This window comes from Haliotis cracherodii, unplaced genomic scaffold, assembly GCF_022045235.1.
Source record: "Haliotis cracherodii isolate W230 unplaced genomic scaffold, xgHalCrac1.p SCAF_10, whole genome shotgun sequence".
Classification (NCBI taxonomy): Eukaryota; Metazoa; Mollusca; class Gastropoda; order Lepetellida; family Haliotidae; genus Haliotis; species Haliotis cracherodii.
In genome coordinates this window covers 7,657,590-7,676,917 of record NW_027266265.1, presented here as the reverse complement: position 1 = coordinate 7,676,917, position 19,328 = coordinate 7,657,590, and the positions used below count along the sequence as shown (strand labels likewise).

Here is a 19,328-nt window from a genome sequence, read left to right as displayed (position 1 = left end):
ACAAACACTTGTATTTTTTAATTTGATTATCTGATATCTTTCGACGTCAAATCTGATGAGACAGCAATATTCAAGCAGAATTGAGAATAACTTTTGGTGTCATCAAGGGTGGGAACAAGCTTGTGAAGTTTGAGCTTCATTTGTCCAGTGGTTCACGATGAGAAGACATTTGACATAAGTTGCTGCACAAACCCAAAAGAAAACAAATTGCAATGTCATCTATTTTTTTAATTTTATAAAAATGTTTACAGTTGTTTTCATGATATAACAAATGATTGCGTAAATTTAGGATATGAAAATGAATGGCTCAACAATAAGAGTGTTCTGAATATGAGAAGTAAAACTACAACATAACATAGTAACGCATGGATAGTCAATTGAGCCAGGAACATGCTAGATTCATCACAAATGTACACCTACCAATTTATCGATCCATGTTATATTTCTGTCTGTTTCCAAAAGTAATATATTAGATTATCACAAAACCAAATTGCATACAACTATCATAACAAATCCAAATGAACCAGTCATGTAAAGTAAATACAAACTGGTTGATAGCAACAACCTGTTGTTAGTTGTGGAACATGCAAAATTGAGTACTGCATTATGTGACAATACCTCAGGTGAGCATATCATGACATCCTTTATCGGTTCACATCAAATTTCCACCAATGACAACAGTGATGGTACCACAAGGTTCTTGATAGCCAAGCAACTAAAGTTAATAAGGCCAAAAGGTCTGGCTGTTCCATTTGTGTATACCACAATTTAGCCTCAGTAGATATATGAAAACATTAGGAAGAACCCAAATTCTATATTCCTTGGGAAAATATGTGGGTTCTTAACACTGCACTATTCCATGTATTCATTTAAGTTCATCTTATCATACAGGAGATGGAGTGGAGTCAATGAACAGATGAACTTAACTATACAGGTTGTTCACAGATGCAGAAAATACATGTCGGTCAATGCACATTTTGAGAGGTGACATGATTACTACTAGATCTGTTAAAGAAACAGGGCCCCATTTCACGAAGTGAGTGCCGAGACGTTAATGCTGACTTACAAACCTTGTAGTGCTGGGATTGCCTGGAGAAACAGGACTCAGGGCAAGATGGCATTGTTTATGAATCATCAACCAACAGTAAATGGGGCGTTTTGCAGTAGTTTACAGATGACCATGGTATTCTGTACACATCATTCTCACCACCACCAGGTGATAGTAATGTGCCAAATGAAATATTGGTTGAGTTACTGACAAGTTAACACATAAAATGTCTGAAATAAAGGGGGATGGGCGCCTCGGCAATCCTATGGGTCTTCCACTACCCTCCTGTGGGTTGGGTACTTGCACATCCAGGATCAGAAGCCATCGTGGGTATTACTTACATCCTGATCTAGTTGCATCTTAGGTCTGCACTCTCCCATGCAGGACTTACATCTTATTACAGTGCACCCACTGGATGAAGGTTTGAGAAATTCCAGCCCAACGTATATCTGGACTTGACATTGTTTCGTTAGTGGAAGAGTGTTCGATCTGCTCGTGTTCCGAAGACCAGGCGCCAGGACACCGGGATCTTCCACTCTGTAGGTCCGGTTGCCTCCTTCCCCACCTCGCTCCCGGGAGCTGCCTGAACAAACAAATCACATGATTAACATGAGTTTGTCACAAAACACCCGAGTCATGATTCAATGAAGTGTAAATGGCTACATTAGTGAACTGATGAATGAGGCAAACTTTTGATAAACTGGTTTAAGAATATGCTATATGCTTTACTATAACTGGTTGCAGGTATTTTTCTGTTTAACACCACACTCAGCAATATTCCAGCTATATGACGGTGGTCTGTAAATAATCAAGTCTGGAACAGACAATCCAGTGATTAACGTCGTGAGCATCAATCTAGGCAATTGGGGTACCATGACATGCATCAGCCAAGTCAGCAACCCTCGATACTGTTAGTTGCCTCTCATGATAAGCATAGTTGCCTCTTATGACAAGCATAGGTTAAGGGATTTCTCTTAGTGCAGGCAAATAAGGAGAAAGTTGTTATTTTGTTCAAATTTGGGAGTTTTAAAAGTTGTTATTTGCCTAATTAAAGAGGAATTAAAAACACTGAATTTTAAACATGCATTCAATCCAAAAATATTTAAGTGAGCATTAAATCCTTTCCTCTATATCGGTCCTGTCACAAGTCTACAAAACCAAAACATTTAAGTGAATTGTAAGTCAAACACCACATGGCAATGACAATTTCTCTTGATAGAACAATTTCACAAAATCAATGGATTGTCTGGTCCAGACTCGATTATTTACAGACTGCCGTCATATAGCTGGAATATTGCTGAGCGCGGCGTAAAACAACAAAAAACAAAACAAAACATGACATTCTCTTCACCTGATACGTTCAAAAGCCGGAAGTGTGGAGTTGTCCATATAGAATAGAAGTAAGCAGCTTCTAGATTCATGCAATGGTGGACAGTCACAACTTTTACATAAGACATTGTTTCAAAACACATACCAATACTTTGATCTCTACTAACTGGTGTCATTTGCAAGATGGGACTTCAACAAATATGTTCACCGTACATGTGATCTGGAAGCCCCATGGTAGACATTGATGACAACCTTTAATAAGTAATGTTTATTTCACTACAATCTGATTTGTTGCTTACCTTTAGGGTGACAATCCTAAGCCAATTGTTTAACTGTGTAACCATGGCAACAGCATCATGGGCATTGTCCCCTTCTGAACAGAACATCATCATCACAACAACTGATGTGTCCATTTTGCTGAAACAATACAACTTGCATTGACAACAATGAAACATGAAACAGTTTAGACATTGATAGTCCAGAAATCTCATTATCTTTGGCACAAAGCAATGGAAAATCAGGTTGACCCTATGACAATGAAACAAAATGATTTGAAACTTGACAAATTGGCATATTTGAGCAAAGCTTGGTATCATATGGTCCTGATGTAGCACTAGTATATGACACTTATATATCTTTTGATTATCTTGTATGATAACTACCATGGACCCATTTGCTGCCATAGTTTTGTAATGGAAGTGACTGGATCAGCTTCACTGTTCTTATCACTAACTTGGTGGGGGTCGGGTAGCCTAGTGGTTAAAGCGTTCGCTCGTCATGCCGATGACCCATGTTTGATTCCTGATATGGGTACAATGTGTGAAGCCCATTTCTGGGAACCCCCGTGATATTGCTGGAATATTGCTAAAAGCAGCGTAACACCGTACTCACTCACTATCACTAACTTTGGTATAGTTTGGTATAGATCTACTTGATGAGAGCCCTTGGATGTATTTCATGATATCAAAAGCATGTTTAAAATACACTTGCTGGAAAAGATGACAGGGGTAGGAGTCTCTTTGCTGCAAGATGTTCCCAGTTATATTTGAGACAGAACCCAACTTTGTGAATTGATAACTGGATATAGAGCTGCTTCAATTGTGAAAGAACTTTGTAATTTGATTGGCCAGCTATTATTAGTGTTGTGTTAATCAAACCAGACTTTGAGCTATGGTGGTGAATGAGTCCATGGTTATATCCTGATAGAATGGAGATATGATACACTGTACATTGAGGAAGACAGTTATATAACCAACTCACAGATTTTCAAAGAGTTGTTTAGCAATGCCACTTCCTGGCATGTAGAGCAGCTTCTGCTGCGAGCTGCCATCGATGGTGAGTTCAGTCGGGGTAGCTCTTCGCTCCAGCTCCTGCCAGCCTAGAGTCGTGCGGAACAGGTTACCACACTTCCTGTCCATCGACTCTGATGGGACGAACCGGAACTGGGACCTTTCATACAAAAAGCAGACGTCAAACATACTTCTCACTTCTATTTCTCGCTAACTGGAAGAAAGATTAGGTCGGCTTCAACTTTAAACAGTTTCAAGTCATATGGCGCTGATCATTACTGTGGCGAACTTGGTATTCCCACACCATGACCAGCAGATCCTGGCAGCTAAGGGAAGCAACTCAGACATAGTTAGCACCTATGCATTTTGCAGAAGAGATGTTAAGATTGGTACCAGTGTGTGAAATAGCATGTAAACATAATGAGCTGGACAGGCAGGAGAGTAGAGACAGTGTTTATGGCGTTAATGACTGACCCTTGCAACTGGACATCCAGTCTCTCCTCTGAGTAGCTACTGGTCAGTATGATCACCTGCCGGAACTTCTGGAGCCTCGTCCACTCCGCCAGCCATGTCATGAACTTCTTCTTCTTGCCCTGAGTTAATACAGACATACATGCAGTTCATTCTCTTGTTTCACTCCCCCGCCCGGACAGTCACACATGTCGTTTTACTATATTGATGCAAAGAAAACATTTATAAAGTGTATGCTCCGTCTGAATCAAATGTTATATAACCACATCATTCGAAACAGACAGAAAACAGATCACATGTGCATAACTAGATGCACAATGTCAACTTTGATGCCTGAATAGATAACCTGTCAATTTTGGCAATCTCTATTTGCTATTCTATAATGCTATTAAAGATCAAAGACACAGACTACTTAGCCTGCGATAAAGAACACCTTTTGAGTTATGTCAATATGGGCTGATGTCAGGATGCTGTTCAGATTACCTCCATATCCTTAGTAACATTGTTCTTTCATTACTATCAAGCAATTATCAATTGGTAAAAAAGTTTTAGACTTGTCGCATAATGATTATTACCTAGGAAGAAATATGGTAAGATGATGTCAACCATATTTTGATTTTTGTAATTATATTGAAGCAAATTAATATTTAAATTAATTAATAAAACTCAAAATAAAATCATATTAATTGCTGCATGGGATTATAGATAAGCATACACTGAACAGATTATGAAATGTGACCTATTAAAAAATAAACCACACATTTTTCAGTGATGTTGTATCAAGTTTAAAACATAAATATGTCTCTTAACATAGGGGGGGCAGGCAATAAGGCGGAAAAACCCGTCAGTTAGCCCTGTTCGAGGATTTCCAATTTACATCACAGGTCATTACAGACTTGATTTTAATTATAGCTCCAATAAAACACTTGTTTAGCCTTAAATTTGGCATCTTAGAAAAGTAATTAAGTTTGCCCTACCCCCATGTGTAGCGTAATAAAGTATAGTTTTGCCCTGAACTATTACAGACAAAGCAACTGTCCTCATGCTTCAGATGGGGGTAGAGCAAACTTTTTTTCTTAAACATATCTGACTGGGACAGTGACACAGGTCATGTGTGAAGAGAAAAGTACATGGGACCGTCTCAAAAACTATTTGTTACTGAAACTGCCATTACAAAAATGGGGCACCAGAACACTAGATTCCAAATGTGGATCTGCCAACAGGGTTTAATCTGAGTTACAGGCAAAACAAAACACTACTAACCTTCACAAATGGTGACCTCTGTTGAAGAACAAGCAATTTGTTGCTCTCGTTTTCATATACTGAAATAAAAGAAAACATCACATACAGTCTGAACAGGTGCTTGTTTACAAAACTTCATACATTCTGGATACAATATTTTCACATTAATTAAACAAAAACCAACGGTAATATTCTCAAACACAGGGATGTTTATTTGTTTTCTTCCACCTGTCCCTTCTCTCTAAGGCTGAGCACAGAGATGACATACAAGCAAAACAGAGCCACAAGGCTCTGAACTCACCTGAATTATGAAGAAATAATGGTTGCCATGTCTTAAATGGGATAGGAATTTTGACCACTTTTTAGAGACAGCTTAGCTGGGATCTTCCATGTAAAGTGTAAGTTCCTTTGACCTTGTAGTTTCAGAATAGATGTCAAAAATACCATGACACTGGGTAAATGGGGTATGTGAAGATCAAAACTCAAAACAGGCCAGAATTATATGCCATATTATATATAATACCACATCATAGTTGCATATTAAATTACATACTGATACATGCAGAAATGGCTAAGTAATCACAAAAAATGACATTTTCAATATGGCTGCTGTGGTGTCCATATTGAAAATTGAATTGGAATTCAGTAAGCAGTTTTTACGAGACACCATAGCTGGGTTTCATTTAAGCCGCGTAAGCCTTAGGAATAACCTCATAGGAGATTACTGGTTAACGATGACCAGACAGAGGGACAGACAGATGATGGTCAACACACAACATCATAAAAATATGGACGCTTCAGCCATGGATAAGGTGCTGTAAGTTACTTAAACGCCTGACTTACATTTGCCACAAAGTATGTTATTCTGTTGTCATAGTTACCTTCACAGCTGGTGGTGAGTTTACAAATGTTTGCGTCATGGTGAGCAAAGGGGTTGTTGCCGACCATGGGGAGGATGCTGTCATGGTAGATGTAGCCGACTCTCTCCATCCACAACGTTGAGATGACCAGATCGGCTGTCAGTTGACCAACATTCCCAACAGACACACAGGGCTGGAAACAAGTAGAGAAGTCCTTCAGGATTATCTATGATTCCAAACTAAGAGCCCTTTTATGTTCAAAATTGGCATTCTTAAAGGTGAGATTTCTTAAATACAGGTCTTTTAACATTGTATAACATTACATTCAAAAATGTAATCTTAAGCACTAAACCCTCTTTATTGGTCCTGATATCAGTGAAAAAGTATCATACAAGTCAATCCAACCAAGCCATCACATTAGTTATAACTACTAATTAAGTCCCCATTAGGGAATGTTTGCCAACAATTGATGCAGACAAATCCTGGCCTCTAAATAGGTCTAGATAAATCCCTGTCCTTAATATGAAACTATTTATCTTATTTATCATTTCTTACATACTTGACTGCAATGAGTGAGTGGACAATGGCTAAGGGATGTTCTGCACAGAAGTTTTTTCATTGTTGTTTGATTTGGCATTCAGCAATGGTCCAGCTTAAAGAACAGCACTATATTATTTGTTTATATATTTTATATATTATTGTTTTTGTCCATTCTGTTGTGATAAATATCCTGGACCCATTCGCCACAATAGCTTCGGATGAGAAATGACGTCACCATCTCTATTTTCGTATCACAAAAGTTTTATCGATCACAAGTGTAATTTGATTGGATGACTATATATAACATTGTTTCATGGGGTTCAACACAAGCTGTGGTTGTGAATGGGTCCAGGGTATTATCGAAACTGGATGGACATAAAACACTCTGGACAACTGATTGTAATGCTTCACATCCTATTGAAATATCATCTCTTGGGAGTCTCTAGGATGAGGGTGCTTTAAATATTGCCACAAAATTGATAATTTTCCATTCTATTAACATATTCAAGCATAATTAGTGTCTTGTATATCTTCATTAAGTTTTAGCTCTCTGGGCCTTGTGAAGAAGAACCTTAAACTGCCTGTGCCAAAAACTGATAAATCCACTCTCGACCTCATTTTCAGCAGATCTTAGTGTTAATGTATGGACTTTTATTAGCAAAGCTTTCAAGTCCACTGGGTACAAGAATTAACAAAACTCTGGTAGTCTGAGACAAGTAAAATTTAAGAAGGACAAGTGACATTTCCTTGTGGTCTACCAGTTTTACCATTAGGTAGATGGCAACTCTGTAGAATATCATTTTTGCGGACTAGTGAAAATATAAATTAATTTCTAACCCTTACTGACCAAACAGAATTTTATTCGAAATGGGTATTGGACAAGTTGCTAAAGTCATGGACTATTTCATTTTTTTCGTAATTTGAATTATTATTTATTTTGAAAAAAATAATGTTAATTTTAACACCATGAACCACACCATAGTGCCACACATTCATCCCGTTAATATCCGGGGTGGACTAGGTCTTCAGCAACCCATGCTTTCCGTAAGAGGCGGCTTTGCTTGTCATAAGAGGCGACTACCAAGATCGAGTGGTCAGGTCGAGTGGTCGCCGACTTGGTTCATGCATGTCATTGATCCCAATTGCGTGGATCGATGCTCATGATGTCAATCACTGGATTGTCTGTCCAGATTTGATTATTTACAGACCGCCGTCATATAGCTGGAATATTGCTGAGTGCGGCGTTAAACAACAAACAAACATTCATCCCTGTAGCATGCGCACAGAAGAAGCCAATAATTCATGGTCGGACACTGGATTGCATGACATCAATCACTGGATTGTCTGAGAGAGACTTCGTTATTTACAGGCTGCAGTCATATTGCTGGAATGTTGCTGAGTGCAGCATCGAACAAAAAACAAATGTTTGTTTACGGACAAATGGACAGACAGTAGTCAAAATTCCGTGCCATGAGCTCACATGACTTCTTGATGCTACTATGCACTTCCAGTCCAATCTTTTGTTTGAGTTGTGTACCCTACAAAGTAGGGTTTAAAAAATAAGTCTTAAGACTCATTGAGTTGTTCCTCCCCACGGAAATCTTTAGTAAAAGGCGAAAGATTTATGCGAGGTGAAGAGAAACCAGAGTACTACACATAAGGAAATGTTTCGACCCATATTTCAAAGACATTATTCAGAAATTGGTGTTTTCTGTCATACTTATCACAATTATTTAATTCTCTTAGTTATTGAATTGGAGTTGTTGGTAGATTACCTCATAGATGGTAACACAATTACTATTGTGGTTTAAAGAACATTAATTATGTGTAAAGATTTAGCAGGTATATTTTCATTCAATCTTTCTTCAGCATACCATTAGTGAGTCAGCAAGCAATGGCCGACGTTCGCCCAGTTTTTCTATTTATAGAATAAATCATGCCACAATGTACACACTTTTCACTCACTTCGGCCTGGTCATAAGGATGAGCGAGAATGACAGCCTGAAGCACAAGGAATCCTCAAACCCTTAACTATAAAGATATTCCTTCATCAAATACTATAAGACTCTTGCAATCAGAAGGATGTTCTTTTTGTTCTTCCATAAACCTAACGTTGATGAACTACTCAACATAGTGATTAAGATCACTGCTGGAAACACATTTAAATTCTGTCCTGTCTGTTCAGCAATAATACTTGCTCCTCGGTTGACAGCAGTAAAACTGGCCCTAAACAAGTATAAACTGATTTAATACTTTAGGGAAGGTAATGCATCATGTGTCATTTCATAACAAATATTTATTAGGACAAGAGACCATAAAGTATTTCATGGTCCCTGTTACCACTTGGATGAGATATTGTAGTCAGGCTTGACCTGCTTGACCTGCTGGCCATGAATGCCATGAGTCGATTTCTGGCTTGACCATGACCCTGACCATCTATTAATAGCTCTACCTTGCCAGTTGCAGCTGATACCACGAGGCAGACCTTGCTGACAAAGGTTGGGCTATAAATAGCTTAGATATAAACGCAAGGGTGGACGTGGACGGTAACTCGCAACTCAGGTTCTGTTCAAATGTTATAAGTATGTGACTGTAGCTATGTTATTGTAAATCAGTGGGATTTGTAAAAAATATCACAATTGAGTTCAAATAGTCTGGACTCTAAAGTGTTGAAGTAATACAGATTCAAATATATTATTTGATTAAAAAATGATCAGGTTTTCTTTGAGAAGCTACTTCACCTGAAAACCTAACAGGGCAGTATACAATCTGATCTAATCCCATACATGTTAACTCTGGTTTCTCTTCACCTCGCATAAATCTTTCGCCTTTTACTAAAGATTTCCGTGGGGAGGAACAACTCAATGAGTCTTAAGACTTATTTTTTAAACCCTACTTTGTAGGGTACACAACTCAAACAAAGAATAGACTTAATTAGATGAATTTCATGGGAGATTATGGCCTGGCACTATGTCTAAGCTAATATTTGTGTTTGTTAGTTGTTTACTGCCACACTTAGTAATATTCCAGCTACATGATGGCTGTCTGTAAGAAGAATAATAACTTCCTATTCAGACATTATTGTATTTGTCAATGTCATTAAAATCAGATCTTTCACTCCGATTTGATGCCTCTCTCTTTCTATCCGTTGGAACTATGGTTCACTGTCCTGTATGAGTTAATGTTTTCAAAAGAGATGCTAAAGTATACACAATTCTTAAATACATTTTACCCAGAATTCCAAGTCCAAGTCCATATTTGACACGGACACAATAAAATGCAAATCACTGAGAATGTAGTCATATCAGGGATTTCATACACCTGCTCAGACGCAGCAAATGTCAGTAAAAAGTCCCAAATTGGGATTACACATTTCCCAATTTTATATGTTTATATTGTTCTGATCACTAATGTGAGGGTTTGGTCCAGGTGATATGTGTATTTCTTTTGTAACAGGGCCAGTAAATTAGAAGAGGCTTTAATGTTAAAAAGAAAGCTAGACCTTCAGAAAATCCCAGTTTTGAACAATAATACAATTTGTTCCCTATTTGCCTGGAAAGGGCACTTACCGGTAGTTCAGAATCCCAAGATAAGTCCCTGGTTCTATTTATCAAACTTTACCCAGAATCCCAAGACTATACTTGACACTGACATTATACAATGAAAATCATGCCGACTTAAAATTCTCAGAATATTACACCATAGATTATTAACATTGGTAAAAAATGAAGTGAAAATAAGTTCATTTTGGGGAAAGTAGTTTTCAACATTCCAGAAAACAACAAAATAAGTCATTGAAATTCCACATGGCCATGCTAAGCTAACATATTATTCACACTTCTATGGTTACTTTAGGGTTTACAGTTCTTCGGCAATGCAGTTAGCTTGGGAAGGTCAAAATCAAAATACATTTTGCAGTTCAATATGTATATTCATTTGACAAAACATTCTGATGAATCCATAAAGCAAATATTAAAAAAAATGTTTCTTTATTACAAGCAGAGCACCTCCCTCCCTCCTTTCTGTGTATTTCCTCATATAACATGTATACAATCACATATATGTACCAGTCTGTTCCACTGCAACTCCAATGTTTGGAATTGATTTTTAAGGATTCTATCATATAATATTGATTATGTGCTACTGCATTTCTTAGAGCTTCAAACAGATAGGTATTGTATCTAAGTAAAATATCTGATTTTAATAAGATTGTATTTTTGATTGATTTGGTACTACCCCAACATGCAACAAAAAGCAACTGTTTAATTTTTAGATATAATAACTGCTTAAATGTATGGGCAGCCATCTGACAAAAGTACAAAATAATAGTCAAATGTTACAAATAAAGAATGAATGTTACAAATAAAGGTCATTATTTACAAAAAGATAATGAATTCAAAGCATGAATCGATGAACAACTCACAAACAATTGATGTCATATGTGAAGAAAGAACAATGTGTACTAAAGAATGTCAGCGCACAAAAAGGACACTAGACTGCTGAAGTTTAATCAGCTTGTTTCGCCGTGTATTTGATATGCCGAAGTGCTCAATGTATAATGTCATTCCTCAACGTTTGATGCCAAATTATATTTCTGACACACATTTTCATAAGATCTGAAAAGTGAACGGTGTGCAAAGATATTGTGGCACATGACTATAATATTACTAAGCGATGTAAAATGTTAAATTTCCTGTGGGATGGTGCAAATGTATCTGCAAATATTAACCCAATTTGAAACAGAGACACTGCTAAGTATTGTCTGAGATGTTGGTATGCATAAAAAAACAGCAAATTTCAACACACCAATAAGAGTACTGTGCGCCAATATGTCCCTTCGTCATTTAAAATATCTGAATAACATAAATATAAGTTAAGCATTAAATCAGTGTTTATTGAAAGTTGTGTACAATATACATACACTAATTAGACAGATGTCGGATTACACAAAGTATAATATTTATCCAAATGTGCCGTGTTTCCGGTGACGCTGGTATATAAACGCAACATGTATCGATATATACGATGTCACACGCTGTGTGCACCAGGAATGATGTAATACATTGAGCACTTCAACATGCATTTATCGATTGAACAAACCAATTGAACTTGGAACATTTAACAAATTGCAGCGCCATCTGATGTTCTTTATTGTCAATGTTGTTCTTTAACAGTTTAGTGTCCTTTTTGTGCTTTGATATTCTTTCGTACACATTGTTCTTTCATTCTATATGACCCCTTTCGTTTGCGAGTAGTTTATTTGTATCTGTTTGTACTTTGAATTCATTATTTGTTGGTAAACAATGACCTTTATTGTAGCATTCATTCATTGTTCGTAACATTTGACTTTTGTCGTTTGTTTTCCACTTTGTATTTTTTTTACCAAATGACTACCCATATACATGCATCAATAGTTTCTTGGCACAGTAAAAACACAATCCATACTCTCCCCAAACTGATATTAGTCAATACACCAATTTGTTTTTATCTCACTTTTAAGTACCTTTCCAATTTGTTTATAACCATCTTCAAAACGTGATGATACAATGCTCACCTCACATCAGACATCACATGCTTGACTCATATTTTTATCTTATTTTGGGTCCGTTTTGAAACTGTGCTATTTTGCTGATTTCAAACTGAAAACCAACCACTTGGGCAATAACCTGCAAACTTAGGGTAAATTAGATATTATTTACTACGTATTCCGTTTCATTCAGTATTCTAACGATTAGCGGCTTACCAAAATAAACGTGTAATCCTCCCAGTTCCTTTTCTTGTCATCAGCTGAGACGAACATTTTTAAAGCATACACTTCACAAATAGATTGAATCCAAAAGGTCTGAGCGGCCGTCTCACAAACGTTCTTTGTACACTGTCAAGCCCTCAAATCATGCAGTTATATTGACATATCATGCTTCCATGGACGCCGCCATAGTTGACTAGTACTTTTGTTCATACTTCGTTTGTCCTTACCACAACCCCCAAACGAACAAGGAAACATCACTTTCCACTGTAAAACATCTGTTCGAAGATACAAGGACATGAGGCACCCATTTCGTTTGATTTATTTAGATATCAGTGAATCGAGTTATTGAGATTACAAAATGATTTATATATGCATAAAAACGATTTAAAGACAAAAATAGATACCAAAGATATTACCATTTCAGTGTTTGATCTCTCTAAATCGTCTTTATACATATCACAAATTCGATACGTATTTGTTCATATCTAAAATTCGTCATATATATCAATACTTCACTTCTTGGTTCGACCCGTTACGATCCGGGTTAGAATGGTCTTCAGCAACCCATGTTTGTCGTAAGAAGCGACTGAGGGGATCGGGTGGTCGGGCTCGCGTACTTGGTTGATGCATGTCATCGTATCCCCCGGTCATTGCTTAGATCGATGCTCATGATGTCAGTCACTGGATTGTCTCGAACAGACACGACTACTTGCAGATAGCCGTTGTATAGCTGGATTATTGCCGAGGTCGGCGTTAAACAACAAAAAACAAATAACTTCTTGGTTCATGAAAATAAGGAATTCTCCCGTAAAGTCATAATACAGTAGGGCGGTGGGGGTAGCCTAGTGGTTAAAGCGTTCGCTCGTTATCCCAAACACCCAGGTTCGATTCCCCACATGGATACAATGTGTGAAGCCCAGTTCTGGTGTCCCCCGCCGTGATATTGCTGAAAGCGGCGCAAACCACTCACTCACTCATAATACAGTAAATAGTGAGTGAGTGAGTTTGGTTTTACTCCTCTTTTAGCAATATTCCAGCAATATCACGGCGGGGGACACCATACTCACTCACTCACTCACTCACTTATCCCATAAAACTTCATATAAATATGATGAATAAAGACTTTAACAAATACTATAACAAGTTCCTAACAAATTCGGTCTCTGCAGTAAAATACATTCGTGGCCAACTTGTTCCATAATTCCATTCCAGCATAAGTTTCCATAGGGATCGAGTTGGTCACAAATGATTCCGCGTAGTGCTATCCAAACTCCATGCAGCGTTATAGGACTTCGACGGTTCCTTTATGAATGGCGAAGGTAGCACGCACTGAGGTGGAGCATGTATCGACCTAAATTTTACTCAGCAGTTTTTACCTAGGCGAGTTTGTTAGGATAGACTATTAGTTACACGGTTGCAGCATGAGGGTAGCTGTTATAGGAAGTGGGGCTGCAGGTCTGTGCGCCTTACGGCTTCTCAAGGAACATCCCCGGGGTTTCCATCCTGTGGGATTCGAGCTCAGTGCAGAGGTGGGCGGAACATGGAATTACACAGATAAAACTGGAACAGATGAACGAGGCCTGCCGGTTCAGTCTAGCATGTACAAGAACCTACGGTAAGTACATTATCGCAGTAGGAAATCGCGGATAAACTGTTCTGCTGTTCATAGCACTATGAAACAGTGATTCAAGCACATGCAGTTTGTTTGTCTGTTAACTCATTTGTAACAATGTATAATGAATGTATCTTTTGTGTATAAGGGAAGCAGAACTGAGTTGGCAATATATTTTATTGATAGCTACAGGAGCACATGGTCTACGTTGAAATCAAACATATTGGAAGATCTCTAGCTAGAGTTACCCAAGGAATTAGGTTACTGGGAGTTATCTCCCTTAGACCATCTATGACTGACGTAAAGACATAACAAACTGTTAACAAATGTCACAATGCATAACTTGAATGCAACAATGTTGTAAGATAAAGGGTTAATTGTGTTATCAACCGTGACGTCATACACATGAACAGAAGTGATGACGTAACACACATGTTCCAAATTGGAGACCTGTTAAGATCCGAGGTTCGATAGGTCTTCAGCAACCCATTCTTGCCGTATAAGGCAACTTGTCGTAAGAGGTGACTAATGGGATCGAGTGGTCAGGCTCGCTGACTTGGTTGATGCATGTCATCGTATTCCAATTGCGTGGATTGATTCTCATGATGTCACTGGATTGTCTGGTTCAGACTCGATTATTTGCAGACCGCCGTCATATAGCTGGAATATTGCTTTATTGCTTTATTGGCGTTTAAACAACAAACAAAACAAGGAAAGAAATATAGATTTCAGATAATCTAATTTGATCACTGTAACTGTACCATTTTAGAACGAACCTTCCGAAGGAGATCATGGCATTTCCTGACTTCCCCTTTGACTCAAGTCTGCCGTCTTTCATCCATCACACAGATGTTGCCGAATACCTTCGGCGTTATGCTCAACACTTTGACCTCTACAAATTTATCAAGGTAAACCTGTAATGATGGATTTACAAAGATAGAGTAACTGTCGATGAAGGTCTGTATATAGTAAAAGAATCACATCAACATGCCTATATCAACAAAAACGAAATCATGTATTAAATCATATTATATCTGTAACAAAGCAACACATATTCAAATCAAACATTTCCGACTCCATACCATATTTCCCACACATCAAACAAGAAATAACTGATTCATATTACATCGACAGAAATATATCATATTCCCAATGTAAATACACACAGTTCATGACATTTTGGTTTCTGTCACCACCTATTCGTTTAAACCCACGAACTTGCGCAATCCAACAATATGACACTGGAATAGTTGTTTGATATCATCTATATATACTTTGTAACTTGTATGTATTTAAGACTGCATGTGAACTATATTATGTAAACTTATTGTTTGTGTACTCCCAAAAGAAATAAAATCATAAAAAAAAATGCCTACTTTAGTGAGACAGTTTAATGCTGAATTTAGTTATGTAGCATCACTATTAGTGTAAAGGGCTCCACGGCTGAAGAAACACCCTAAATAGGGAACCCTTGGAATAAGTCACCCATATGGATGATGACTAAGTATAATAAATAGTGACAGGCTTGTTTTACAAATTTCAGTTTTGCTATTCAACACTATTGAAATTTGCAATAACAAGCTAGTATCTGATATGTCATTATTGTTAAACGGGAGCTCCAGTCTCAGCTACGATGGAAAAGTTCAATTGTTTCACTCATATTAACGTATATCAACTGCACTAACAGCAGTTCTGTCAGGGTATGTCAACATGACACTTGTCACGTGGTGGGCCTATTAAGAGGACACCAGATCGAGGAGACGAGTCACCTTTAAGAGTTATGTCCCTTAACTGCCAGATCCACTTGATTTGGATGACCAGATTCAGCCAGTTCTGTTCTGTCAGCATGTTCCATCTAGCCAGCCATCTTTGGGCATTCCTCCTGACATAATATCATGTCATGCTGTGATGTAACAGAAGAACTGTCAAGATCAGTGTCTGTCCAACTTAGCTGCGTAGAGTTGCATCCCTTTGGCATGCACACAACCTATGATTGTGGTTCGAATCGCGGTTCGTCTTCGTCATATTTCTAGGTTTGTCAGCACCATTCCCAACTCACTCACTCACTTATAAGACCATGGCATCCCACCAGTAGGTATGCTTAGGCCTGAGTAAATGTTCAGGACATGTTTCAGAAATGAAGCAGGAGGCAAATTATTTCTTTCTTTATCCAAACCATTCAAAATAGTAGTATATGTGTTCAATTACCGTAGACTGATGTGCCTGTATCAAACAGGAATAATTAGCAGGACCATGTGTGTGATGTATGATGTATTTTATCTAGTAACAAAACAAAGTTATACAGCAATTTTTCACATCTGTAAGTGGTTTTAGTGTTTTATATGTTAGTATTACTGGTTTTAGTGTTTGATGTTTTAGTGTTACTGGTATTAGTGTTTCATGTGTTAATATTACTGGTTTTAGTGTTATTGGTTAATGTTTTAGTGTTTCTGGTTTTAGTGTTATTGGTTAATGTTTTACTGCTACTGATTTTAATATTGAATTTTTAGTATTAAAGGTTTCAGTATAAATTGTTTTCATCATATGTATTTCAGTTCAAGACATTGGTTGAACATGTTTCTCCAGTGTGTCAACCAAACAACACTTCTGCCATCAAATGGAATGTGACATATTCTGCAGCAGACAACAGGAATGAGCAGACGACAGAAGAGTTTGAATCTGTTATCGTCTGCAATGGGTATTTGTATAAACAGTGATGTCTTGTAAAGATAAGCTGGTCGAGGTTCCCTCGGCTGGAATTCCTACACTCAAAATGAAGATTTTATAAAGATGTAATCAGATAACATTTCTTTGGCTTCATGTCCATGTTGGAAAAAACCCAGCTGACTTTTTTTTTTGAACTTGTTATTCATTGAAAACTCAGGAAAGTAATCAATATTGGAAAATATTATGTTGAAGCCAAGTGGCATTTCTGAAGACTAACAAATATATTTGTATGTGAATATAACACTTGTATATTTTGATCAGGCACTATTCTACACCCCTGATACCCGACACCCCCGGGCTGGATGTGTTTGAGGGGGAGGTACTTCACAGCCACAACTACAGGACACCGTCAGCGTTCCGTGGTAGGAGGGTGGTTCTCCTGGGGGCAGGAGCCTCAGGGCAGGATATCTCTATCGACGTGAGCTCAGAGGCCAAAGAGGTATTTGTTGAGTCAAAATGAAATGTAGTACCTATATACAGTTTATGCAAAAGACAAGATAAGTTGGATGTGGTATTGTTTGGATTGAGGAGTGCAGTGAAAATGGGAATGGTTAATTTTGAATATCACATGATTCACGAAGCTGAAACGTTCCATGGACTGTCTCAGAAATAATGTTACATCACCTAACTGAATATGCCTGTTGTCCGTGAACAAAGTCATTACAATAAGCAACATTACACTGTTTTATATAGCATCACTTAATTAATTAGTTTTTATTGGTAATTTTCTTTCTTTTGGGGGGACTGACTTTTATTACCTTTGAAACTTTATTAAGCTTTGAAATTCATGTGCCCAATGAAAAGTGCAGCATTGACATCTTCTCTGAAGTTAACTGGAGCATGCAGCTCAGATTAAGTGCATAAAGAATACGATCTCATGAATATTATAAAGAGGTGCAAATTTTAATTTGTATTTCAAAACATTTCAGGTGAGCTAAAGAATCTTATGACTCAGTGTATTGACATGTTGCAGTATTTATTCTAACATAGCATATAATTAAAACAATCAAGGAGTAATTAGCTTCACGATGACATGTTATTCTCTCGTTATCTTCATCTCAAATTGCTTTACAGGTGTTCCTCAGCAGCAGAAAGGCGCCATTACAATGTCAGTTGCCGGAAAACGTTCATCTAGTTCCTGGAATAAAACATTTAAAGGAAAAGTCGGTTGTGTTTGAGAATGATCAGGAAACAACGATCGACTCTCTTCTCTTCTGCACCGGTTACAAGTACACCTTCCCTTTCCTTGACCCAAAAATAGGGGTCAAGGTCGACGAAGACCAACGAATTACTCCCCTTTACAAGCATTTAGTTCATTCCAAGTTTCCATCTTTGTTTTTGATTGGTTTGTGCAAAACTATTTGCCCTTTCCCACAATTCCACGTTCAGATAAGTACTGTGATGTCTATCCTCAGCGGAAAAGTTCAACTGCCGTCAAGACAGGAGATGGAGAAGGATGAAGCAGATGATCTTGCCGCACGTATGGCACGTGGGTTGCCAAGGAGACATGCACACGAGATGGGTCCTCATCAATGGGAATACAATGCCCAGTTGGTACAGTTAGGAGGATTCCAAGATCCCATTCCAGTCAGTGTGAAAAACATCTATGATTATGTACATCGAACCAGGGTTAAAAATTTGATTGGATATAAGAAAGAAAAATATACACGTGTCGGAAACGATATCTCCCATGTTGCGTCATGAAGTGTTACGGATATATGTGAATACATGTTACTTTTTATATTTGATAATATAATATATGTGTATGTACAATCTATTGATGCTCTTAAAAGATGACATTATGGCTGTACAACTGAAAAAAATACATTCTATAGACTCTTGCAGGAAAGACGTATGTAGAGCCCTGAATCCTGCAGTGGAATAAAAATGTTTATGTCAGCTGATAAGTGTATCCACCCATTGCCAATGAAATCAACATACTTTCCATATATCATACTGGACAATATTTAGCTAATGTTTTTGGCAATGAGAAATGAGGAAATACTGATTTAATATAAATACCTTTGTAAACGGGATATTACCTTTTGAATATAATTGTATTGTAGACCGATGACCTATATTATTAAATAAATTTATCTGTGTTTGAAACCAATAGTGTACTAAAAATTCTCTTTGAGGAACACTGTCCTGTGATGTGACCTTGTAAAATCGTATAAGGTGTGTAAAGACATTTCAGGAAAATGCAGCATACCTTCCTTTTGATTGAAACATACGGGTATATTTGTTAAAGAACCACACAGTCACTTTCATGTACAAACCATCATTTAGTCCCAAATGTATTTGTTTTGTCTACAAGTTCACCGTGAATTTTGTCTGCGAGCTAGGAGTGGCTACGAATTCTCCATGGCTACAAATTGGTTTTCTTAGGCATTCACCTACAGCACATTCGTAGCCATTCCCAACTTGCAGACAAAATTAACAGTGAATTTGTTGACAAACC

The 19,328-nt window shown here is 37.6% G+C and overlaps 2 protein-coding genes and 2 non-coding genes across 4 annotated transcripts; 2 read left to right on the top strand and 2 right to left on the bottom strand.

Annotated features, from left to right (window-relative positions):
* Positions 1 to 256: 256 nt before the first annotated feature.
* LOC139446006 (proteasome assembly chaperone 2-like) lies at positions 257 to 12,716 on the bottom strand. Its single transcript, XM_071227277.1, has 7 exons — positions 12,523 to 12,716; positions 6,261 to 6,432; positions 5,401 to 5,459; positions 4,141 to 4,259; positions 3,638 to 3,826; positions 2,677 to 2,794; positions 257 to 1,631 (listed from the first exon to the last, which is right to left on the bottom strand). Exons 1-7 carry the CDS (start codon positions 12,577 to 12,579, stop codon positions 1,518 to 1,520), a joined length of 828 nt encoding a protein of 275 aa, XP_071083378.1. The 5' UTR covers positions 12,580 to 12,716; the 3' UTR covers positions 257 to 1,517.
* LOC139454602 (U5 spliceosomal RNA) lies at positions 8,315 to 8,430 on the bottom strand. Its single transcript, XR_011652465.1, has one exon. It is a non-coding gene; the product is annotated as a U5 spliceosomal RNA (small nuclear RNA).
* On the top strand, positions 9,570 to 9,685 carry LOC139454598 (U5 spliceosomal RNA). The gene has a single exon (XR_011652461.1). It is a non-coding gene; the product is annotated as a U5 spliceosomal RNA (small nuclear RNA).
* A 1,197-nt stretch (positions 12,717 to 13,913) lies between the features above and the next one.
* LOC139445996 (uncharacterized) lies at positions 13,914 to 19,328 on the top strand. The gene is made up of 5 exons (XM_071227267.1): positions 13,914 to 14,143; positions 14,910 to 15,048; positions 16,696 to 16,838; positions 17,129 to 17,306; positions 17,942 to 19,328. The coding sequence occupies exons 1-5, from the start codon at positions 13,950 to 13,952 to the stop codon at positions 18,569 to 18,571; spliced, it is 1,284 nt and encodes a 427-aa protein (XP_071083368.1). The 5' UTR covers positions 13,914 to 13,949; the 3' UTR covers positions 18,572 to 19,328.